The 24775-nt window shown below is 44.0% G+C and overlaps 2 protein-coding genes across 2 annotated transcripts in view; one reads left to right on the forward strand and one right to left on the reverse strand.

Moving 5' to 3' along the window:
• Positions 1 to 850: 850 nt before the first annotated feature.
• On the forward strand, positions 851 to 2710 carry CCDC92 (coiled-coil domain containing 92). The gene is made up of 3 exons (XM_062504586.1): positions 851 to 980; positions 1313 to 1354; positions 1938 to 2710. Exons 1-3 carry the CDS (start codon positions 851 to 853, stop codon positions 2708 to 2710), a joined length of 945 nt encoding a protein of 314 aa, XP_062360570.1.
• Positions 2711 to 4929: 2219 nt separating this feature from the next.
• The window catches only part of DNAH10 (dynein axonemal heavy chain 10), a 48872-nt gene continuing 29026 nt past the window's right edge, over positions 4930 to 24775 (reverse strand). The window contains exons 50-77 of the mRNA XM_062504036.1: positions 24126 to 24297; positions 23053 to 23256; positions 22197 to 22277; positions 21596 to 21793; positions 20811 to 20972; positions 20085 to 20259; positions 19117 to 19298; positions 18776 to 18912; positions 17680 to 17897; positions 17117 to 17338; positions 16419 to 16566; positions 15388 to 15667; positions 15051 to 15280; positions 14326 to 14599; positions 13582 to 13686; positions 12943 to 13097; positions 12040 to 12194; positions 11630 to 11813; positions 10867 to 11067; positions 9574 to 9783; positions 9099 to 9194; positions 8319 to 8490; positions 7759 to 7890; positions 7229 to 7440; positions 6980 to 7147; positions 6590 to 6767; positions 5487 to 5632; positions 4930 to 5076 (exon numbers count right to left, since the gene is read on the reverse strand). Of these exons, the coding sequence (XP_062360020.1) occupies positions 4930 to 5076; positions 5487 to 5632; positions 6590 to 6767; positions 6980 to 7147; positions 7229 to 7440; positions 7759 to 7890; positions 8319 to 8490; positions 9099 to 9194; positions 9574 to 9783; positions 10867 to 11067; positions 11630 to 11813; positions 12040 to 12194; positions 12943 to 13097; positions 13582 to 13686; positions 14326 to 14599; positions 15051 to 15280; positions 15388 to 15667; positions 16419 to 16566; positions 17117 to 17338; positions 17680 to 17897; positions 18776 to 18912; positions 19117 to 19298; positions 20085 to 20259; positions 20811 to 20972; positions 21596 to 21793; positions 22197 to 22277; positions 23053 to 23256; positions 24126 to 24297 (4944 nt within the window). The remainder of the gene's footprint in view (positions 5077 to 5486; positions 5633 to 6589; positions 6768 to 6979; positions 7148 to 7228; positions 7441 to 7758; positions 7891 to 8318; positions 8491 to 9098; positions 9195 to 9573; positions 9784 to 10866; positions 11068 to 11629; positions 11814 to 12039; positions 12195 to 12942; positions 13098 to 13581; positions 13687 to 14325; positions 14600 to 15050; positions 15281 to 15387; positions 15668 to 16418; positions 16567 to 17116; positions 17339 to 17679; positions 17898 to 18775; positions 18913 to 19116; positions 19299 to 20084; positions 20260 to 20810; positions 20973 to 21595; positions 21794 to 22196; positions 22278 to 23052; positions 23257 to 24125; positions 24298 to 24775) is intronic.

A 24775-nucleotide genomic window follows, 5' to 3' on the forward strand; every position in this document is an offset into this window, starting at 1 on the left:
CACACATGTAACAGAATTTAGCCTTTCCTACTGTGTCCATTGTTGCCTTATCAGGACCAGTCACAACGCTGGCAGCACAGGGTCTTCAAGGATGTCTGTCAGCATCATTCTATTAACTGTGTCTGTCTTTGGGTGTGAGCACTGCTGTAGCCAAGGCTGTTCTGTAAGGGAAACCCAGTGGGGTAACAGGTTTCCATGTACTCCTAACCTCAGCAAGAAAAATCTGTTTTCTCTTTGAGTGAAGCGCTGTCCTTGTCTTCTTCTGTGTCACTGGGCCTGGTGTTGAGGAAACCCAAGAGCAGCTGGAGCTGCTTGTGCTGGTCCCAGAGCCCACATCTCAGTTTGAGCACCCATGACAGCCACATCCATGGCAGTGCCACCAGCCTGGCTGTGCTCAGACCCCTGCTCTGCCTTTTTCCTTAGAGCTGTTGAATTTTAGTGCTTTCGTCCTTGTTCTTGCCAGGGATTTTACCAATCCTTGTGTCCCCCGGGGTAAGTGGAAACCCTCAGCAAGACAGGCACAGTAGCCCATTCCTCAGAGCTCTGCTTTTGACTTGTAATGAGATTAATGACTTAGACTGTCTGAAGTTAATCCTTTAAATGTGTTAACTGCAAACAAATGAGTTCCCTACTCCAGCCTACAGTATGATTAGGCTTTTGATGAACTTAGAGCACTTGTAATCGAAATAGTCCTAAAGCAGAAAAACCTTTTGTGGCCTTTGATGATCACACAACAGTCAATGCATTAACAGTAGAAATCAGCCATCCTGCTGATCCTGGCTGCAGAGGGAGAATGTGCAAGGTAACTCACCACCACAATTCCATGTGTCTGTTCCCCAGCAGGGTCAGGATGGCCACCTCAACCCTGGAGTACCAGCTGCAGAGTGCCCAGAAGAACCTGCTCTTCCTGCAGCGGGAACACGCCAACACCCTGAAGGGGCTGCACGCGGAGCTGCGCCGGCTGCAGCAGCGCTGCACAGGTACCCATTCCTTGGAGTGACTGCTTCCACCTCAGCACTGAAACCTCAGCAGCAAAGCCCACCAGCAGGGTGCATTTAGGGTCTTCAGTTCGTATCTCGTGGCAAACTGGCTGATCAAAGCCAAGTTTTCTTCATTTGTTCTTTAAAAAGCTGATAGTTCAGTTGTTTTACATATTTGCCAATTTGCAGTGGATCTCCTATTCTTGCTTTGGGCAGTGGGAAGAGTTCATTCTGTATTTATTGAAAGCTGTCGTTGTAAATCTGCTCACCAGGTGATATATGGGCTCCGTGATGATGTTCTAACAAAAATAAACAACTTTTTTTTCCCTCAGATTTAACCTATGAGCTGACTGTAAAGAGTTCAGACTCATCAGGTAAGGAATACATGGCATTTTTCTTGTAGTGTTCACGTTCAATTTACTAATCTTTTTCAATGTTTGTATTTTCTTTTCTACTCTCCAGAATTAGTTATTTATGAAGTAAATGTCAAAAATTCTTTCCCAAGGTCATACAGGAAATCTGCAAAAGAGCCAGGAATAATATCTGGAACTGCTGACTCCACTAGACAGTCAGTTCCCTGCTTGCTATATGGGAACACAGGACACAAATTTTAGGGGCAGAAGAGTGAGACTATTTTTAAAACTTAGCTGAGCTGGTGCTGAAATTATCCACTAAGCTTTTATTTATATATCTACATGTATATATAGATACGTGTGTGTGCGTGTGTATACACTAGATCCTAGTTATTTTACATGTTTTATGTTAACAACAGGTAAAGAGCAGGAATAAGATAACTCCCTGAGGTTAACCCCCTGGATGAGGGATGGTGTGGGATGAGTATTAGCTGAAGTTAGTCTTTTGGATTCCTCTTAGGGATGGCGGGAGGAACCCTATTGCACTCTCTTACATAATTGCTGTTGTTAACTTAAAACACTTCTGCTTCTCCCGTTCTTCTAGACAGTGGCGGTTCAAGAAGTGATGAACTCAAAAGTAAGTGCAAGGATCTTGAAGCTCAGCTGAAAATCAAGGAGGCTGAAAATAGTGAATTGTTGAAAGAACTTGAACAAAAGAACGCAATGATAATGGTGCTGGAAAATACTATTAAAGAAAGAGAAAAGAAGTATTTGGAAGAGTTAAAAATGAAAAGCCATAAGCTCAACATGTTGTCCAGTGAACTGGAGCAGAGAGCGAGCACGATTGCCTATCTGACCTCTCAGCTGCATGCGGCCAAGAAGAAGCTGATGAGTGCCAGCGGGACTTCGGAGGGGACCCCGTCTGGCAGCCCCGTGCTGTCCAGCTACAAACCATCCCCTCCCAAGGACAAACTGCCGGAGACGCCGCGGCGCAGGATGAAGAAGAGCCTGTCCACACCGCTGAACCCCGAGTTCGAAGAGGCCTACAGAATAGGGTCCGAGAGCCGCAAGCTGGCGCTGCGAGAGCCCGTGGATGCCATGCCCGATCCCACGCCCTTCCTGCTGGCCAGGGAAACGGCCGAGGTGCATCTGATCAAGGAGAGGCCGTTGGTGATTCCCCCGATCCCTTCGGATCGCGCGCCCGGCGAGTCCCACAGCCCCGCCCGCGAGAAGCCGCACAAGGCGCACATCGGGGTGGCTCATCGCATCCACCACGCCGCGCCCGCCCAGCCGCAGGACGTGGAGACCCTGGCAGTGGATCAGGTCCACGGAAACAAAGTGGTCAGAAAGCACTCGGGGACAGACAGAACTGTCTGAGTACACCACGGAAGCGCTGTTCTGTGCTGGTTATGCACTGTGAGCCTGTAGGGTAAATAGCACCTGCGGTGAAGTTTCTTTTGATGCCCCATGCATGCCAAACTCCTCCCGGGTACATCATTAATACATTTTGCTCTAACGAAACCTCCTAGGACTGTGTTCGTATGGCAAGGTATATAACCACTCCATGCTGTGGCCAAATCAGGGGGACCTGACCGCTTGCTTCCAAGTGCTGCTCCATTTAGTGTAACTGCACGTGTGGACAAAGGCACGGGGCTGCGTTAGTGAGCGCTCCTAGAGAGAACACCCCTCCCTCCCACTGCAGCCACGCGTGTTGGCTGGTAAGATTTGATCTGGCAGGGGTTCTCTTGTCTCCACTGTGTGTGTGAGCACTGCACAGCCATCACTGACCTCTGCCACAGCCGCTCTCACTGCAGCACTAAAAGCTGGGCACGTGTATGTTCACTTTAATGACCTGAGGACATCCCCAGCGTCCCAACAATCACTACTTGATTAATCCTAAATACTTAGGTTTGTGGCTTTAAGTAAAATATGGGTGGGGAAGCACCATTTAAAGGGTTAACGACCCTCATAGGAAGAGTATGAACACTGGGTTAGTTGTGGGGATTGTTTTGGGTTTTTGGTTTTGGTTTTTTTTTAATCAAATGGCTTCATGACACATTTTATGCTAGTCAGTACACTGCACTTGTAGCACCTTCCATACTAGCTCAGAGCTCCTTTTCCAGGGAGGAAATGTAACTGGCTATCCAATATGGAAATGGTTCTTTATGCTATAACCTGCACTTTTTTTGTAAAGGGATGGGTTTTTTTTCCCCCTAAAAATCTTGAGTCTTGTTCTGGGCATCATCAGACAGTGCTGGCTACTGCCAGCCTAGAAACCTGAGCTGCCCCTCTAAAATGTGAGTATTTAGTTTTAAGTGATGTAACTGATTCATACAGGAGAACCTGGCATCCTTGATTTCTGTCCTTGTGGATTGGGATGGACTTGCCTTGCACTTGACCAGATTCCCCTACTACTTTCTAGTAAGTAGCAGGTAGACCCAACAGCTGTTAGACTACTTGATTCTTTTTCTTTTTTTTTTTTTTTTTTTTTTTTCTAGGAAAGAAAGGCATACTGGGAGCTGGGAGGGTATGTAGTTTTGGGACAGGAGCACGAGTTTGTCCATTTTTCTTCCATTCAGTTCACCTCTGCTTCACTCTTGTCTGCAGCCTCTCAGTAGGACCAGCAAGAAACACTGGCTCCCAAATGCTGCTAAGCTTATGATGTGCCTTTAAAAATCTGGAACGTGTATTCTCTGTGACAGCTGATGAAGGATCCCTGCCTGCCCTGTCCCCTCCCCTTGCCAGCTGTAGCTTGCCCCTCGTAAGCTTTTTCTGGAGCTGTGTTGGTGCGTGTCTCCCTCCAGAGCCTTGGACCACTGTCAGTGTCCCCAGCAGAGGCCCTGGCAGGCTGGCAGAGCTGTTCTAGTGCCTGTGGTCCCGCTCGATTCCCACAGCATGACCCTTCCAGCAGGGCTGATCCCGGGCAAGGCTCTGCCCTGTGCCTGCCCTCTTCCCCCTCTGTCACTCGCTGTCCCAAAGTCCCAGACCCACCTCAGCCTCGCGCCTTGCTGGCTCTGTGGTAGGAATTTGTTTCACAAGTGGTGGGGAGGGATAGGGAAAAGCTGCGTTGCCAGAAAGGGGTTGGTTAAAGCAAGGTTGTCACTCTGAGGTTTACTGTTTTTATGTGTATTGCATTAACCAGCAGCTGGTTTGGTTACTTTGGTTGTTGGCACCATATTTTTATGGTCATGTGTTGTATGAGTAACCTACCCTGCCACTTGGTGGAGGCTGGTGGGAGGCACCGCTTCCAGGCAGCCCAGAAGTGATGCTTTGGGCAATTAAAGACATTTCTTACAACCATCCAGGCAAACCTTAGTCTTTGTGTGTGTGAGACCAGCTTACTCCCTCGTTGCAGCCACAGACTGGCTTGGAGCTGTTTCAAACGGAAACTCAAATTACCAAAACCACTCTCTTCCTCAAACATGTTTATTGGGAGTATAATACAACCAAGCTAATACTAACTAAAGTCAAATATGCCTAAGCAAACACAACCCCACCCATGGTACCAAATCCCTGCCAGGGTTGAGGGTTTTTTTCCCCTGCACCTCTGAAGGGGTTGCATTCTGGGGGTAGAACACGGTTCCCATTTTTGACTGTCATTCAGCATTCAGGGTGAGACACACGCCTTGGAGGACCCAGTGGGAAATGTGCTTGGTAGTGTAAAGGTCAGCTTCGAAGACCAGGCCGAAGCCCATGGCGTTGCGGCGCATGGAGGTCGTGTACACCGGCGTCCGCAGCGTGTTCTGAAAGGCAGCGTGGACACTGAGCAGTGCAAACAGTGAGGGCCTCCAGACAGCACTGGCTTCAGAAATTCATTGGTTTTGTTAGAGCTTAGCCAATACCCAGAAAATGTAAATGTCCTTTGTGTCATTTACTGGGAATGGGAAATAATGGAAAGAGTAGGGGAGCGTAAGAGTGTCACAAGATCCCTGTCCCAGAGTGCCTGAAGGGAAAAGAGGCAATAACTGCATCAACCCCCTTAGGAGAAAAAACTGTACTAATGGGTAGTGTAAGGAGAAGTGTTAAGCCAAATGCTTTGTATGGGATAATAATGCATGATAATAATGATAAAAAGCAGCTTCTGGGCAGAGAGGGCAGGGCCTGCCAGCTGGGGAGATGTGACAGCAGGAGGAACATAATTCAGGAGCCATACCTGGAGTCTGAGTCTGTGTGCCTCTATGGGGATGATCCTCAGGATGGGCAGCTCCACCACCGGAACACGGGGCTTGCTCTGGATAAGGCAGCCCTGCTCTACATCCCAGTCTGCTCCTTCCAGGAACAGACCAGAAACATAGCAGCCTGCAAAGGCAGAAAATGCAACATTTGGGTAAACTGAGCTCCTGGAAGAGATCTTTTAAGATAACTGTTCTGGGCACAACAGTCATCACAAACACACTGCATTTCAAACTGCAGCTGCACAGGGTGCAGTTTTCTGAGAGCTTTGTTTTTATCATCCAGCTGTATTAGGAAATCAAATTAAATTGTCTCAGTTGCACTACACGTGATGAACAGTAGCAGGAATAAATGTGATTTCCTGTCCTCCAATTGCCCAAGTCACAGAGAGCTTTGTAACTGCCCTGGCCCTGATCACTGAGAGCAGGTGAAGGATTGGGACAGTTGTTCTGGTACAAATACCAAGTACAGCATTTAGATTTAACGAAAAAAAAAAAAAGAGAGAGACAAATGAGACTTCTTTCCTCCTCTGTTCCCAATCAGAGCTGGTACTCAGAGCCTTGCTTAGCTGTTCCCTGTACCCACCTTGTTATAATTATTAAAGCAGTGCTAGTCATAGAGAGCTCAAAGAGATGTTTAGACAATAAATGATACATATTTATAGGTACTGTTTGCTTAAGTAGATTTCAGTGTATTATTTGTGGTGCAAATAGATCTTTACAAGCCTGCTGGGATTGGTAATGTTTTAGGCATAAAGAAATTAGTGTGTCTTTATATACATATATATACACACACACACACATACATAGGTGTATACATACATACCCTAGAGAGAGAGAGGGAACAAGCAAGGTGGAGTTCTGAGTTCAAATCCCTGCCTGTGGGTGGGAAGAGCTTCATGTACACAGGAGTTCTGCAGAACCAGAACCCAGCTACTTCCCAGCTGGAAGCCATGAGGACTGTGAAATGCAAACCCAGGGCAAATGCCTATCAGGGTTTAACCAAAGTAATTTAGTGTGCCAAGCAATTTCTTTCTCTCACCAATTAACTACTTTTTTGCCAAACAATTCTGAAAACACCTACCCTGAATAGATTCAGTGATGTCTTCTGCTTTCTTGTACTTGGTTACCTCTGTGTAGAGGGTGGAGTGATCCAGGGGCCACCTATTTTTCCTGCAGGTGGCTTGAACAAGAGCAGTCAGGTAGGACTCGGGAATGTGCAGGCCCGACAGCCACATCACCTCAGGCTCACCCTCCCTGACCTGCAACCACAGAGAGTGATGGGCAGCACCTGGTACTCACCCTACACTGCCCTTAGAAAGGAGCAGGGGTGAGTCTGCCTTGCATCCACAGTTATGCAATGAGGGCACTAGTTCAAGAACTTACCTGAAATGTTCACTGGCTTCTGCACCAGCCTGCACAGCACATCATGCAGGTTAACAAAACAAAAGGCTTTCTGGAGGCACTTGCTTACCCAGCTGGTGTACTGGTCATATCGAGCTCTAAAGAAAATAATCCAATTTCCAAGTGTTTTGAGGGTGTCGGGGGCCAGCCGCCGCCAGATCCCGGGAATCTGCCCATTGAAGAGAGCCTGAGCCACATCATCCAGTTCACTGCTCATTCCAACTTCCCCAGCCAAGGCCTGGAGCAATGGTAAGAGTTCTGAGGGCAGGTAGAGCCCAGCTGTCCCATCCCATCACAGTTGTTGTGGGATTTTACTTACACGTTGTAGCTCAGCCAATGACTTTGCCATTCGAACGATGAGCTTGTTAAAACGTTCCAGTTCCTGCAACAGCACCACTGTCGTAGGGGTGATGTTTACTCCATAACTTTTACATATGTGGTCAAGATCAAATATTTGAGGTAATTTGTTTTCTATGTCCTTGGCAACATTTGCAATATATTCATCTCGACTAATTCCTCCACCAGTTTCACCTGAAACCAAAAAATTTTAGTGAGACTAAATCTGTACTAAATCTGAGACAAGGTTGAGAGCGTTGAGAGCTGAGTCACCTTCTGGCATCAGTCTCCCCCCCCCCCCCCGTTCTGCTCTGACATTTGCCCACAGCCCTGCACATCTCCAGCTGTGCCTCTGGGCAGGTGCTGAGCTGCTCCCAGCCCTGCAGTGGCTTTGCTCCCTCTGCTCTCCAAGGCTGGGACAGAGCCCCAGCATCACTCCCCACACACAGGGGCTGCTGTCACTCATCCCTGGAGATTTCCTGTTCACAAACCCAGTTGAGACAGGGCACGCACCAGTCTGGGGCTGCAGGTCGAGCAGGTGAACCCACATGTCCCGCACCGCCTGCATGTAATACCCGATCTCGGCGTTGGCGTGAAGGCCCAGGACCTCGGGGGTGTTGGAAAGTGGCAGAGCTTCTATAGCCTCTGGAATACAAGCACACAAGCTCTGGTAACCCAGAGCACCACAGCAGTTTTGCTGCTGGTCTGCTTAAATAAAAAAATCAAATGCTAAACCTAGTGCTGGAGCAATGCAGACATCAAATAAACACTTCTAAACACACAGAGACTCCCCCACAGGAATGTTATATATCACTTAACAAAATTACCATGCTGCTTTACTGAGGTTTTGCGGTTTGGGTTTTTTTTTAATTACTATTTTTTTTTAACACCCGAGGAGCTCAGTGACAAGCTCACATTCCAGAGGACTGCTCCTGTAAAGCAGAGGATTGCAACACTGCAGTCCATACACCAGCAGTGCCTGGTGTTCTGTTCACACTCAGCAGCGATTTATGGAGACAACGTACACTGGAAGCAGACTTTTTTTTAAATGTAGCAGGAGCAGCATTTCTTACCAACAAAGTCATCTTTTCCCTTCCCTTCTGGAATTTTATAATCGACTGTGTCACTTTTGTAAAAGTGGAACACTTGGAATGTGTCAAATAGGAAATCCCCAAGGTACTCATCCATGTAGACTGTCAGGATGCGCCGGTCAAAGCTGTCGATTGCACGCCCACCATACATGACCTGGAAATCAGTGATGTCAGTGCTACAGCACTGGCTTTTGGAGCAGAAAATACAGTTTGAAAAAATCACTGAAAGGTCAAAAATGCTCTTTGTGTTTTGCAGTGGCTGTGGTGTAGCACTGTGTCCCTTATGGATCCCAAGGACATCTCCAGTCCCTTCTCAAGGGGACAGGAAGGAAATATTTGGCCTTGGTCTGGAGAGAGCTGCTCTGGGCATTCCTAATTGACCCATCTGGATGATTTATATGCAGGTGCTGCAAAGTAACAGTTTCCTGCAGGACTTCATGTTGCAGCAGCTGCCAGTGCAGTGCAGCTGCACCAGTTCTGAGAACACAACATTTGTACAGCTCCAGTGATATCCCACGTGCCAACTGTGCTCTTCCAGCACAGGGTCCCAAGGGCTCTCTCAGAATTAATTAAGCACCATCACTCCCTGTTGTGCAGTTGCACACAGTGGCCCTAATTCCCTGAGACTGAGACTAAGGCCCTTGCTCAGGGCTACACTGGAGTTTCAAACCTGCCCAGGAAATAGTCCCAGCTTTACTTGATGCAGCCCATGCAGAAAGGAAACTTCATTCATCTGAATTGCTGTGGCATTGTAGCACTCACCTCCCCAATAAGATATTTGAGACTGCTCCAAGGGATTTGATCATCCTTTTGTTCAAAAGCTTTTGTCAAGTATGTGTTAAGGATTTCCATGCACACCTAATGAATTTGTTGGAACATGTGAGATAAAAAGATTGATAAATCAGATATACATATTCATAGGTTTTATTTAATGCAGCTATTGTTTGAAAACTAACAATTACTTCTTTCTGAAATAATTTAAAAATGAAGTATAAATCCTCTTATGAAAAGAAACCCACAAGAGAGGTAATAAAAACATGAAAGATTGGGAATCTAATTTTTAGCCTCCCAAATTGACATTATAGAAGATCAAGAGTCTACATGACCCCACAGAAGCAGAATAAAAAAATTAAGTAAAATCTGATTGTGAGAAAGGTTAAAGCTGGATAAATTCCGTGTTTTCAAAAGTATTCTGAGCAACTCAGGAATATAAGAACCATTGTAATTATTTTCTTACCTGGAAATCAGATTCATTAAAATCGTATGGTACGTTCCAGCCAACCTTCCCAAACTTCCTTCTCTCCTGAACCACAGCATGGAAAAATGCCAAGACATAGACTAATGACTTAAAGGCAGGATGTGGGCACTGCTCTAAGGCTTCTGGGGGAATTTTGAAGTAGGTGGCTCTCATATTCAATTTCAGACCATTAGGTGGTTCTGTAACAACCTATCAAAATAATTAGGGAAAGCATCAGTTACTGGATACCTTGAGGAAAATAAGTTGCAAATACATCATAATAAGTAAGCTATACAATGCAAGCTTGACATTTTAAGTTATTTTCCAAATGCCTATCAAATAATGGGTTTCTTCTTAAGTAAAGACATGAAACAGAGCTCTTAAATATATCAAGGTAACCTATGCAAAGAGAACCTGATATTATTTTGGAATTAGTCATGTTATTGGTAAGACATTAATTTCTCATACTTGAAGATCTAATTTACTGAAATACCAGTACTTCACACATTTTAATGTGTCCTATATCCCCACAGTAAGATGCTTTAACAGTGGCTTTACTGTTGATCAAACTGCCAGAGCTGCTTCCTGGCAGCTTTTTCAAAGGGCTCCAAAACCTCAGTCCTCATTGCTCCTGGCAAGACCCACAAAGTGCAGATTTGCAGCCTTTAAGATCCACTCTGGCTCCCTTCCCACTGCAGGAGAAGTGGGAGAACAGCCCAGAGCTGCCACTGCCACTGGCAATTTCCAATTTGTGAAATGAAATAATGATGTTCACAAGACAGGGTACCACAACAGCAGTAAAGCAGCCACAGAAAAGAACATTAGGGCAGAATCATGGCCTGTGCCTTCAAAATAATCAGCTGAGTTTTTAGTGACAAATGCTGCAGCCTGAAGTAGCGGCTGGAACCCATTATCCTATTCCAACATCTGCTCCACTGGCACTGCCAGGCTGACACAGGCCTTGGTTCTGCACTGCAGCATCAGCACTGACAGGGCTTTTTCTGTCTCCAGGTACTCCTCACTTGTGGCAGCATTTAAAACTAAGGACCATTTGTCACATTTCCAGGTTTACTCACAAACCTTTGAAATAACTGCTGAACAGTTTTCACCCAAAGGAAACACGCCAGTAAAATAAACAGGATGATGAGAAAAGGATTTGGTTTAAATAAAGACAAAAAGCAAGTTCATAAGCCTGGCTCAGTGTGCTGCACTCAGGTCAAGCTGCTCCCAGGGCCAGCCTGTTCTGCTAAGTACCAGTGCCAGGACATGCCCTCCTGGCTGGGGTTTCCTCACCTTTAAGGCCTTCTGCAGGATTCCAATTGGGAAGCCTTTAGTTGGGTCAGTCGTCAGCCAGAGGCGAAAGTCTTCATGAGGCTCTGTAATTTTCTCCAGGGCCTTTTCCAGATGGATGAGCCACTTCACCAAAAGGTGACAGTTCTGCAACATGAGCCACTGTCCATGAACCTCTGCTTCCTCCAGCATCTGCAAAGCAATCTGAGAACAGGAGAAACATCTGTAATTCTCCCTTTTCCCTGAGAACGAACTGCCTCTGATGGGCTCATGCAGTGGGTTTTCCTGCTAGGAAAGTGGTGGTTTAAATTAGTCTGGTAGGAGGTCTCCCACTGACTGAAATCATGGCAAATTCAATCAGCTGTTAAGATCTGGACATCCTGCCTTGGTGTCCATAACAAAAAGGAAAGTCACAGGAAAGGTAGGAGAAGCAGCAGAACTTTCTGGTTGCAAAAACTAACTTCAACCACCTCATGTCATACACAGCAACATCTTCTCATCTTTACTTTTTAACAGCTGAAAATCTGATTCTGAATCTACCCTCACCCACACCAGAACAGCAGCCAGTCAGCCAAATGGCCTCTTTCACATTCAGTAAAATGTTATTCCCAAACTGACAAATCTATGTCAGAACCATGAGGTAACTCCATTTAAAATGGAGCAGACCTATGGAAAGGAAATTTGATCAGTCCCAGAGCATTAGTAGCATGGCTTGCAATTCACACTCACTGCACACAGCACATCCCCACCCTTCCATCCAAGTTACCTCTTCTTGGCCTTGTCCCATGGCCAGGAATTTGAGTCTATCTGCTTTAAAATCTGTCCTCTCAGCCAGTTTCATGAGGTCACTGACAGGATCAGAGCCAGGACTTAGGATAAAAACCACAGGTGACAAAGGGGTGCTCTGCTGCAGGATGGAATCAAAGCTGATCACGGGGGGTTGCACATACCTGGCAGAGGGAGAAGTGCAATAATTTGGCTGATTTACACAGAGCAGCTGCCATGTGTGGACAGAGCCTCGTACACAAAGCTCACCACGGACTGCACATGGAAATCATTCAAACACAGCCCCTGCTCTGCTCTTTAGGCAAATCACAGAAGCAGTGACAGAGCTGATTGCAGCTCCAGCTCTGTGTGAGTGGTGTGGTTGGGATCTGAGAGAGGACAGTGACTCACGTCTCGCCCATTGTCACCGTCACGTAGTCGGTCACTGCCCGGTACATCCGGTCCACTCGGAAACACCGCAGCAGGAGCAGCTTCTGGAAGTCTGTGACACTGCCCTCATAGTGCATTGGCAGTGGGATCTGCTCCAGAGCATCTGTGTTGTACCACTGGCAAGAAAAGACAGCACACAATGCAAATGAATCCAGTGGCTTTGTCAGGGAAATTACTAGGAAAGAGGAAATCAATTTGATGAATGAGGGGCCAAGAGACACAACAAAAACAAAGAAAGTCAATAGCTACAAGTAAATATTGGTGCATGTAAAAGATCCAACTTTTTCGGTATAAAGTATTCAAGTCCAGAAACATATTTGCACTTTCACTCTATGTTGACTAATTCCCTTAAGATACAGAAAATAGCATCAAAAGCAAAAAGGTATTAACAGATTGCTTGCAGGAAGACTTCTTATAAAGCACAAAGACATGGAATGAAGCTAAAGGAGGAACAAAGGAAATCTGTGTTTGTCAATAGCCTATAGAATTCACTGCCACAAGAAGATCAAAGCACAATTTAGTAGCACAAAAACACCACTGAAATGTTGACTGTCGAAATGAACAGAAAATTTCCACTGACTTCCAACAGAGTAAGTAACTCCTCTAAGGCATTTGACTGGCAAATAAAAATTCTGTAGTGTACCAGGGAAGGTATTTTGGTTTGCTTTTTAAATGATATCGTCCTTAATTCTTCTGCAAATAAGTCAATCATTAGCTGAGGTCAAGAAGCAAAGAAAGGCCTTGAGGGAAGAAACCCACAGTGACATCTCCCCTGTGAGTGCTGTGACACATTGCATCACACTTGAACATTTAATACCAGATGAAAAGCTAGGAGAGAAAACAGCACTGCAAAAAAGCACGTACATTTTTCCATACATCTGGATTTTCTTCCACATCATCTGGAAGGGATTCAAATTTCTCAGGAAATAGTTCAGACAAACGAATTAGGTCTTCCCAGCCTTGATCTGGAAGCCAAGAGTACGGTTTCTTTCGGGCACTCTTCTCCAGGGAAATATTGCCTAGGCACATTCAGAAACCAGAGTCAGTGTCCATGTCAGAAATCCTCCAATGCATGACCACACATACAGTCCCTCTGCACAGAGGAACCAAGTGGAAATTTGTTCCTGGAAGCACTGTAAGATTAGACTGGTTTGCTGAAGGAAAGATGGCATTTTACAAGTGCTTGCAAAAGTCAGAGTTTTATCTTTGCAAACATTTCTAAAATTATGCGTACACAGTCAGAAAATAATTACAACATAGTCAGAAAATAATTACAGATTACTTTCCTCATGTAACATCATAACAATCAGCTAATGTGAAACAGAAACACTAGGATCCCCAGTTTGTGCAACCCAACACAGTGCAGCTCCCCTCAGTGACAGAGCTCCACTTCTGGAGGTGCCGGCTCCTAGTAAATCATCTCTAATCAAAGACCTATCTTCAGAAGATCCTTTAGCTATTGCTACATAGAACTACATACTTATATATAAATATTCACTTTACCTTTCAAAAAGAATTCAAATTCTTCTTGTGGAACTCGGCCCTCAGCTTGTTCTATCTTGATAGTCATATTAAAGGAGAAGAGTAACTTGTGCTTCTCAAACAAGCCTATATTAAAAGGACATTTTCAAAAATCAGCTGCTAAAGCTTGTGGAACTGGAGCAATTTTCAGTCCACGTCCTGAGTCTGTTGTGGGGTTAATGAGATGCTCCACCCCTGGAAGTGCTCAGGGCCATTTTGGATGGGGCCCTCAGCAACCTGATCTAGTGAATGGTATCCCTGCCCATGGCAGGGGATTGGAACCAGATGAGTCCTAAGGTCCCTTTCAACCCAAACCACTCTGTGATTCTATGATCTGGTCACCCCACAAAGATCATTTGGTTGATAGTTGGAATTGATATTCCTAAAGGTTTTCTTCAACCTGAGCACTGCTATGATGCTGTGATTAGGCTGCAGCTTTGAATCAGACTTGAAGAGTCAATACAGCCCCTGTGAGCTCTATGACTGCCTTTACCATTTGTAACTGTGTTAAGAAAAGCATTTCTGCAAGAGTTACATGGGTAATGTTCAATGTTACCTCTAACAGAAATAGCAGGGACGAAAGTGTGAACCAGGAATGGTGCTGAGATCTGAACATCACTGAATTCCCTGCTTGGTAACTTGCCTCTTTAGTGGGAACCAACTGAAGTCAGGGCTTCACCTTTATTTGTCCAACACAATCTCAGCCCCTGGTTAAACAGCACTAACCTGTGCAGCCATAGTTGTAGGTGTTCAAAGTCAGAGTATCCATGATGTTTTTTAACCTCTTAGGAAGAATAGGACTGGGCATGGATTTCCGAAGAGAGAATCCAAAAACCTCTAAGAAGGAGACCAGTGAGAACTGGTACATGATGTTGACAGATGCCATTTCAGCCAGCACAGAGAAGAGAATGGCCCCTCTCTTGGCAGCTGGTCTGTAGCCATCTCGGAGAAGGTCGATATCTGCTGCGGTCGTCTCAGCCAGCTTCAGTTTCTCAATCACCTGGGCAGACAGGGATTTTGTACATCTCTAATTGCTGTGCTGATCCAGAGTGGATCTGTTACACCCCAGTAATCAGAGCTGCTCAGAGCCTGCCTCTCTGTGTGGCTGTAGAGGGAATCAGGGCAGGTAACTCAAAAGAAGTTGTATGAATTATAAAAATTACAAGTTGGATAAAATGAATCCCACCCTGTAGATTTGTTAAACATAAAGGCAAAGATTTACAAAAAATCATGGAAATAGTATTAGTTCAACTTCTGGCCAAAGCTGGGTTATGACCACCACTAGATCAGTTCCAATGTGGCTTTGCCCAGCTGTGGCCTGAAAACTCCAAGGATGGATTATTTTGCTTTAGAACTGTAAACAAACATTACTTTGATGCTGTTAAGGACTTCCCTGAAGATAGACTACATTCTGTCCATAGATACTCTTCCAAAAAGCCCAGAGCTGGTACCTCAGTAGCTTTGAATTTTGTCTCTTCCAAGGTTTGCACCAATTCCACATTGTCCAACATATTTCCTGTGGAAGTTGACAGCCCATGAAGGAGAGTGTCTTCCAGATTTTTCAGCAGGTTTTTGTTTTCACTTGTCTCCTGGATGAGACGTTCCCTCTGTTCCTCCAACTCCCTCCTTTCAAAACCCGTAATGACACTGAGCAGCTGATCCTCTAGACCCTTGAGTGTAACTACAGGTACAACACATGGACAGAGCACAGAGTTTTGTAAGCACAGGCCCTAAATTTGCACAACAGCATAATCCCTACTATGTTATTAAGTACACACTTGAGCTTACCTGTATAATTGATAACAATAGCTCTGCCAAACACAGAGGGAGAAAACTTTGGGTTTGCTAATTTGGTGTTCAGGTACATTTTAAAATTACTGTCATAGTCAACCTCTTTGTCCCCCAGCACAATGAATGCTCGCCCCTGTGCAACTTTGACATTCTTCTCTAAGACATTGTCTATCACAGGGTCGACATATTCATCAACACTGTGCACCAGGAAAGGGGTTCCATACTTTATGGCCTGTTCTAGTTGTTTCAAGAAATCTGGGTCATTAAAGGAAGCCATCTGCAAGAGAACAATGGGAAAACATGAAAGGGGAACTGATATTCATGTTGCTGAACACTGTTATTTTGCAGCAGCTGCCAACACTAATGAAGTTTCCTCTTTGCTGTTTTTGTCTTTCCTCTCACAGATGATACAAACTGCACTTGCACAAAACAGTAAAGGTTTTTTTCTGATTAGCTGAGAATAATTTCCATTTGGAAAATACCCTTTAAAGTTTTAGCTGTCTCTCTAAGTGTGTTTATTGTCCTATATGGAAGTTCCATCCTGAAGCTGAGATTAAATTACAATCTACCAGCCTCTTTCTGCATGTGCAGACAGGCTGAGAGAGATGGGGCTGTTCATTCTGGAGAAGGCTCCAGGGAGACTTTAAAGCTCCTTCTAAAACCTAAAGAGGCTCCAAGAGAGCTGGAGAGAGACTTTTGACAAGTACATTTAGCAATAGGACAAGGGGAATTGGCTTCAAACTGAATGCCAGGGTTAAATTAGATATTAGGAAGGAATCCTTCCCTGTGAGGGTGCTGAGGCACTGGCACAGGTTCCCTGAGAAGGTGTAGCTGTCCTATCCCTGGCACTGTCCAAGACCAGGTTGGACAAGGTAACTGCTCATGGCCGGGGTGGAACTAGAAGGTCCCTGCCAATCCAAACCATTCAATAATTCTGTGATATATAACTGGTTCCCCATTCAAGGTGACAGATATTTATACAGCTTTGAAAGCAATCAGTAACGAGGAAAACAATCTTCCAACTTAACCTTCAGATTATTCTTTTCTTCTTTCTTCTTAATCCAATGCAATGCCTGCTGCTGTGGGTCAATACAGAGTGGGAAGCGGCTGGAATACGTTGTCAGGATGCCATTCTGGATAGAGAGCTCATCTGGAGGCAATCCTTGAGAAACCCACCTGGGAACAGAATGCACCAAAGACCAGCCTGGGATGAAAGCTCAATAGGAGATCAGCACATTTCATTTGTCAGCAAATGAAATGAGCACACAAGGACACACACAGAGTATGTGATTATGGGGACAGTGCCACAGCTAAGTCTGACTCACTGACTCACTGCAACTGCACTACTCTAAGCACTGGCTGTTGCCTTAGGGGAGCAATCCTGTGGTAGTTAATACATGGAGTACCTGGGCTTAGGTTCAATACCAAACCCACTGAAGTGAATGAAAAGACACCTGTTGGGTTATGGAAACACATAGTGAACTCCTAAAAAACTTCCTAGAAATGGTATTACATGTGTCTAAGTTCAGTGAATGTCCCCTGGAGTGTTAAATACAAGAGCTTGTAACAACAAATGGCCCCTGTTAATCAGAAGGACATGAAAGTAAGATTCTCTCTGGTATGGCTGTGCACCTCCACCCACAATGCCAATTCTGTGCTACACATTCAGCTCCAGACTCCCAGTTCATAATGTCACGTTATCCCTGGGTCTCCTGACTGGACATACCTGCTAACCTCCACCTCATTGGTCAGGAGGCTCTCTAATTTAAATGGATGGCTGACAGGAATTTCTCGTGAGAAAATATCTTCTTGCCACACTTGATAAAGCATTTCATGACGGAACTCCCAGCTGAAGGCTCCCACATAGCACAGAAAGGCAGCAGCAAGCAGACAATCTCCAAGCAACTTCACCTTCCGTATTTCTAATTCCTTGAATTCCTCTGTCCACCTGATAGAATTATATGGGAGATTCTGTACCAGGAAGATGAAGTTTATGTGCAGAATTTCCTGCTATTTTAGATACAGGTTGAGACAGACCCCCAGATGTAGAATCAGTTTTTTCTCACTATTATCGTGGCCACAGACACTGAGTTGATCTGAACCTTCTTCCATTTAATTTCAGTTATTTTCCAAGAGCTAATGGATATTAGCTTAGAACAGATAATAGGTCTTCTCAGAAACAAACACTATAGAAAGCAACATTTTCAAAAATGTCTCCACCTGATAGATTTTACCCCTGACACATGAACCTCTGGTGTCAAAAATGATCCTCTTTGAATCTAGACTTACCTCTCATTCTCAGATTTCAAGCCAGCGATGAGCTTGTCAGCAGCCTCTAATCTTCTCTGCATTATTTCTGCTTCTTCTTGTAACTTTTGGTTTTCTTTTATTGCCAGCTCATATTTTTCCCCCAAAGATTTAAGCTCATCCTGAATGGCAGCCAGCTCTGCCTGTATCCTTTCCAGTTCCCGCTTACTTAATCCGTAGTTCCGTTCTAGCCTGGCCACCTAAAGTACATTTTGAAGGAAACATAAGAGTGTCAGAGGACAGAAGGATTTTGGAGTGAAGTATTAAGCTCTCACATTTCTTTTGGTCATATCATATTTTTCAAAGTGTTCTGGTAATAAACAGTGTAAGCCAAAATAACTGACACTGTCACCCTCCTCTCCCCATCCCAAATACACATCATGGTCTGACACTGCAGCTCCAAAGCAGAGAAATCTTCCAGTTTTCTACCCACATGGAATATTAAAGCACTGGAGGTCAGCAGGACTCTCATGCCTTGACAAAAGGGGAGGTTTTTCTGCTTAATAACAACAATATTAAGGCTCAAAAAATAGACAGACATATCATCTAGTGAATATACTTTCTCTGTAGTCAGTTGTACATAGTAACCTTTTCTTGACAAAAATTTCCCAGTGTCATCTATTGGACATTAGATTTCCTTTGGTAATACAGCTGAATTTCCAGTCATCCTAGAAAAAGCTAATCAAAAGGTCTGTGCTTAAGAAACATGGATTTAGTGTACTACTGACCTCTGCTCTGTTCAAATGCCATGGGTTTTAAAGTTTGTTTTCAGTAAACAGCTCTAAACTGTGTTTTTTTAAGCATGTTAGATTACAAAATTCCAACTGAACAAGTTTCTCTCTCATCCCTCAAGCACTGGCATGGATGACAACCCACAGTCCAGCATCCTGACACAACAAATACAGAAGCTTATGACTGATAACCTGCCTCACTGCCACTGCAGTAGCTCTCCTTTTTAAAGAACACCACTTTTTAAGCACTTCAATAGGAAAAGTGGGCAGTCTATGAAATGGTCAAGTATTATCTTTTCCATCAGGATCACGTTTTGACCTCTGAATTTGATTCCAACATATTTTACCTTTTCTTCCTTTGGCTTGACTGTTTTAACTACATCACAGTAGGTCACCACTGCTTCAGCAAACTTTAACATTCCCAGTCCTGCTCTGCTAATAACTTCCATTTCAGCCCAGGTAGTATTAAGATTCTTTAAGAGAGCTACATTAGCAAACACAAAAATATTGCAAGTGAGTTCAATAACTGTGCAAAACCCCCCAAAGAAATAGCTTTTCCTACCAGCAGCATCAGCCAATGTCATGACAGACAAACAGAAACATTTGTCAGAATATTAAAGAGACTCTGTTGGTTGTTCCTATTAACAATGTCCTATATTCACTGCTAGTACCCAGAACAGGAATTCACCTCTCATAGCTTTCACATGGCTCCATGGAATTTCCCTAAAATCTGTCGTCAACAGAAGTCGCAGGAAGTTTGTGTCAGCCATCATTGCTTTGGCATTCTTCCAGTTTTGTTCTTTGTAACCTCTCATTATAAGAATACAGTCCAGAACAACCTGCACCTGCTTTGGGGGTGTTGCAAAGGATCTGGAAAACAGGTGAAAGAAACGGTGGAAGAGAAGAAAGGAGACAAAGCACGTGATGTCAGACATGGGTACTAAAAGAGGTATTGCAATACAGGAGCTTGTGTAAAACAAGCCATCAGTGAAGAAGATAACCCAAGTCAGACAATAAATTATTAGCTACTGAAAAGCTCAGAACCAATACTTGTATTCAGAAAATTTGATCCACGAGATACTAAAGGAATTCAACAGTGGAAAACTTAAAACACTGAGCTTCGATATTCATTCCTAGGGCAGTGAAGCAGCTGGAGAAAAATCCAGATATCTATGAGAGAAAGGAAAGTAAACAAGTGTGGCAGGGAAAGGAGAGCCATTGCTATTTTGGGGGCAACCATTTCAGGGAGAGCCAAAGACTGTGTGTGTCTTTATATCAATCAATACATTTTCTTGCTATGAAAGTATCCCTGAAAAATAACCGTTATGCATTCACACTTACACAGGAAGAAAAGAGGAGGAGTGAACAGGTTTGGATAGCCATTGTTCAGGCAAAAACCAGAGCAGGTTCTGGTGCACCAAACACAGGCCAGAGAATGATGGGGCAAACAGCAAAGAAAGGCCTGGAAGAACTGCTTTAAGGCAAAGTCATGGGCTAGGAATCAGGGTATTTTGCTGTGACCTCTGTACCTGGACAACTGATGTCCTGACCTTCAGAGGCAGGCGAGAAAGATAAGGTAAAGGCTCAGTCCCAGAAAACAAGAATCTCTCAGTGTATTTCCAAGAGTTTATGCTACTTCACATACAAATGAGTCACCTGAGTTCAGTAACTTCAGCCTTGTCAAGCTTCTCGACCTCTCGTTTGGCAGCTTCCATCATAGGTTTGATTTGATCCAGTGCTGCCTCAGCCTCTGCCTTCTCCACAGCAATAATTTTATTCTGTTCCTGTATCTCTACAGCTTTTTCTTCACCCATTTTTTTCTTCTCCTCAGCTAGTAATTGTAAAGGCAGGACCATAAATGGATCATTCCAGTTTCTATACAGAACATACATTAATACACTAACAGAGATTTACTCTTTGCTGAAAATCAGAAATTACCATCAAATCAAAACGTGTGTTGCCATCTTGCCTTTGGTTACAGTTACATCCCCAGGTTAGAACAGTTAGTGTTCCACACAGGGCATGCACAATCTCTCTTCCTTTGTCTTTCCCTCTGATTTTCCTCTAATACTGAATTTCTGAAGCAGAAGTTGCCTTTCTTGCCACTGCCTTTCCCACGTTATGCCCTACACCTTGGAAAGGGAAGACAAGGGCAGGCAAACATTGTGTAAAGTTCTGTGGGCCAAATGTGGAGCAAAGATGGCAAACTGGGCAAGGCAGGGGACTTGCTCTTCTGGCATGGCATGGGAGCAGCACACAAGAACAAGAGGGATACCTTGAGAAGCAGCTGGAGCTCTTCAAGGGTCTCCCAACCCAGCCTAACACAGATTATGTGAGTCCTGTTTAATCTGTGGGACACTTCAGCAGCTGTAAACTACCCACCTATTTCTGTATTTATTTTAATGTCTCGTAACAAAGCCTCACAAGCAGCTGTTTTTTCTGTTAGCACAATCTTTTGCTCAGCAAGTTTTATGTTCAGCTCAGCCAGCTGTACAGCAGCTTCTTTCAGTTTTACTAAGCCCCCATCCAATCGTTTACACTGTGCTAGGTAGGAAAAAAAAATGGAGAAATGTCAGTGATTCATTTTCATTCACATTCAAGAACACAGCAACAGACAAACTAACAAAGAGAAAATATCCTTAGAGGTGCACTGAGAGATTTTCCTTTCCTGAGCCTCCCAGCCAAAATGATGTTAATGTCACTTGAGCTGCCACAGTGGCCCTGTGCCACAACTTATTTGCCACATTACACTGTTTGTGTTTTAACTTTTTCACATATTTCAGTGCCACTGAAGTATGAATAAGAATTTCTGCTTGAGGAAGAAAGTTAAACCCTGAGTGAGGCCATGATGGTATTAGATTTCATCATGACTCTTCCCCAAGCAGAGGAGTGTCTGGTTTGGAGATTCTGGGTCGTGTTCATTCACAAAAGGATTCGAGGAGAGCCCATTGTTTGACAGAGTCTGAACATTCACGTGTAGCCAGGATTTTGGGTCAATGTAAAAACACAGCCCCACAGCTGTGTGCCAGAACAGCATTTGAGACAATACTGCTAACAGAGTTTTTTGCATATTCTGGGTAATATGTGGGATTCTCACCAGAACTTCTTTTGGGTTTAAAATATTTAAATCACTTATTAAAAAGGAGGAAACATTTACATAGCCTTACCTAAAATGAACTCATTTTTCTCCTGCAGCAATTTTGCATAGGTATTGAGAAAATCAAGGTAATTTTTTGGTGTGATGTGATTTATACGTCTCAGTTTCTCCAGAAATTTCTTGCTGAAATGCCCTACAGATTCATGCACCATGACCATGTGGTCAATCACTGACTGGGAGCTTTCTGGTGGGATGTGTGGGTTTTTTCCTAAAATTGGGCAGAAGAAATAAAAAAGTTCAAAGATTTGTGTTTTTTTTTCAGGGTACACCAATTACTATCTTTCTTATGTATATCTAAGCCAAGCACAAGTCTGTTTTCTGGGGCAAAAAGCAAGAGCAGGGCAGAACCAGAAGGGAACCTCCTGGTAGATAGCCCCAACTGTCTGCAGAGTTAGGAACTTGAATTTTAGCAATTTTAAAAATATATTTGGTTAAGAAACTACCATTCGATGACATTTTTTTGACTGGGTTTTTGCATTACCCATTTAGATTCAAGGTAACAAGCAGAATGGGAAATGAAATTGTGAAATGTACAACACTTGCAAAGTAAAGAATGTATTTCTCAGGCTATGCCATGGGTTAATGGGTTGAAATACTGATATGTTACATACCCAGAAAGGATTGTGCAACTGCACACAAGGCCTGGGCAGGCCAGGGCAAGAACCAGTCAATACCAGTGTTGTTGACAAGACCTTAAAATAAAAGGACAGTGTTATCTGAAAAATTCCTTTGTAAAACTAACCCCTAATCAGACAGCCAGTCCTCAAACTTTATTGACATCAAGAATTTGAAAATTATTTTTGACTCCTTCTTAGTAACAGAACTTACTGCAAAGTTCAAAACTTCCATTTTGACAGTAAACAATGAGCTTTGCCCCTGTGTGCTGCTAACCCCACTGTACCATTCCTGAGGCTCTACAAGATGCAGCCAAGAGCTGCAGTAAGGTATTTTAGGGCCTGGTTCATCACTCCCACCTGTACCCATCTTTCAGTCTCTTCTGTTCCCAGGACTCCTTTCAGCCACCTGCAGCACCTGCCAGGCTCAGGTGTTTTATCCCTCTGTGGGTGTCCCTCCCACCATGCCCTTTTTTGGCTATGGATACAAAACTGTTTCTTTTCCCACCATCTCCCAGTTTCATGACGATTTAAGACCACATTTTCTGCTGTAACCTACAGAAGAGAGGCTGCAGACAAAGGCTGTGTATTTCCAGTTCAGTGAGGATGACCAATTGATTTCTAGCTGTTCAGCTGGAAAATGAACTGATCTGATAAATGCTAATCAATGTTGTTCACTGATATGTGGTAATTAACTGGAAAAAAACCCCAAGCAATGCAAATCCTTAATCATGAAACCTGCTCTGCTTAGTTTTAGCTGCCAGACATCTCTAAGTGTCCACTGAAGATTTTTCTCTTGCCTGTAAATCAGTATTTCACAGAGAAGGGACTAAGTAGTGTGTACAATTGATACCTGGGAAATTCCTGCACCATGTTCTCAGGTCCTCCCCAGCTGGGGACATTCCCAGGACAATGTGAAGGTTGCTTGCACATTTGCTTACAAAATACTGCCAGATACTCTCTTTAGCTGGGCCCACGTCAGCTTTAGCAGCTTCTTCTCCAATCTGACTTAGTATGGCATCTTTTTCATCATCTGCAAAAAGGGCTGGCACCATTCCTGTGACATAAGGACAGAAGAATGCTAGTGAGAACAACCAGTAAGAGGAAACCATATGGCTGGGGATAGGGCAGATGAGAAACCAATTTTAAACCTAGTTCTGAAAAAATGATCCTGAGTAGTTTTGAATGAACCAATTCATCTCTCTATGCTTCTCCTTCCCATAGCCCTCATGGAAAATAGGTCATACTTGGGATTTAGGGAAATAATTAATGAATTTTTGTTTGGGCTTCAGTAACATATACAAAATGTCACAGGACTCTGCAAAGAAAATTTTCACTAGTGTCTGTGAACCATCAGTTCACATTTTTGTTCTCTCAATCTCGTGGCAAATACTGCATAAGTAACCTAATGATAGACCAGGGACAGGGAAACTAGAATAAGGAAAGGGATAAAATTAGCTAAACTGTTCTCATATCAGACTGTAGGAACTTCTGTAGAGAGGGGGTCACACATGCCAGCTGCTGCTCATTTCCAGCTGCTTCTTCACTAGAAGATACCAAATTACATTTCAGGGCATATATACATAAATATACATATGGACAGTTGCTGCAGTTCAGGTGAATGCTATTCAAAAGCCAACTGGACAAGTGGGTTTGTGGCCAAATGCAGCTGAAGTTTCCCTCAGTCTTGGAAGAAATCTGAGACTCCTCCAGCATCATCACCAGCATGAATGAACCCTACAACCTCTCCAGACATATAAATGACTGTAAGAAGATTCCAGAAAGCCATTATTAAGGCCAATACCATTTCAGGTAGTACTAAAAGGTGTAACTAAAGCAGCAGAGGACACAGGGTGAACCAGTAATAGCTGTATCAGGGGTACAGCTGAGACTGTGAGTCACAAGCAGAGAGGCTGCCAGTGGCACCTGAAGTCAACATGTTGTTGATGAGTTCCAGGAAACTCTCTTCTGCCACATGGCCATCTGTAAACAGGAAGACCATTGACTTGTCGTCAATACCCAGTTTCTGGTACAAATTTTTCAAATCATCTCGGAAATTATTTTCTCCGTATCCTCGACACAAGATGATCTCAAATACCTAAGGATGAAAATATACACTGAGAAGACACAGATGGATCCAAGACACGATGGTAACTGAATTTCAATTAGACGGAATCAAGGGGGTTGGTTTGGCCCCAGTAATCAGTAAATGTTTAAGTATCAATAAAATGGTGCATTTGTACAACCCTGCAGGCTTGCATTTTCAAAATTGCTTTGTGTTCATCCTCCTTTTTTGTTCTCTCCTTCCTTTTTAAGTAAAGTGCCTCTGAGAGGAACATTTCCTCTCTGAAATAATACAGTATCAATCACAACAAGGCTCCTCAAGCAGCCCTGGAGTGCTGTGTAACACATGTAAGTGTCAACAGCAGTAGTTAGGGACAATTAGTCTGCTCATCACTGAACCCATCCTTGTTTTTCCTCCCCAGTGTCAAAACCCAGATTCGGGCACTGACAGCTTCCTGCCCAGATCACACACTGTCATCATCTTGGACCTCCTGGCAATCTCCTCCCCCTGA

The sequence above is a fragment of the Cinclus cinclus genome, chromosome 17 (assembly GCF_963662255.1).
Source record: "Cinclus cinclus chromosome 17, bCinCin1.1, whole genome shotgun sequence".
NCBI classification, from domain to species: Eukaryota; Metazoa; Chordata; class Aves; order Passeriformes; family Cinclidae; genus Cinclus; species Cinclus cinclus.

Bases quoted from the DNA above. Each gene is read 5' to 3' on its own strand.
- CCDC92 (XM_062504586.1), top strand. From the start codon at position 851: ATGGCCACCTCAACCCTGGAGTACCAGCTGCAGAGTGCCCAGAAGAAC. The intron at 981-1,312 runs GTACCCATTCCT...TTTTTCCCTCAG, and splicing joins GCTGCAGCAGCGCTGCACAG to ATTTAACCTATGAGCTGACT. The intron at 1,355-1,937 runs GTAAGGAATACA...CCGTTCTTCTAG, and splicing joins AAAGAGTTCAGACTCATCAG to ACAGTGGCGGTTCAAGAAGT.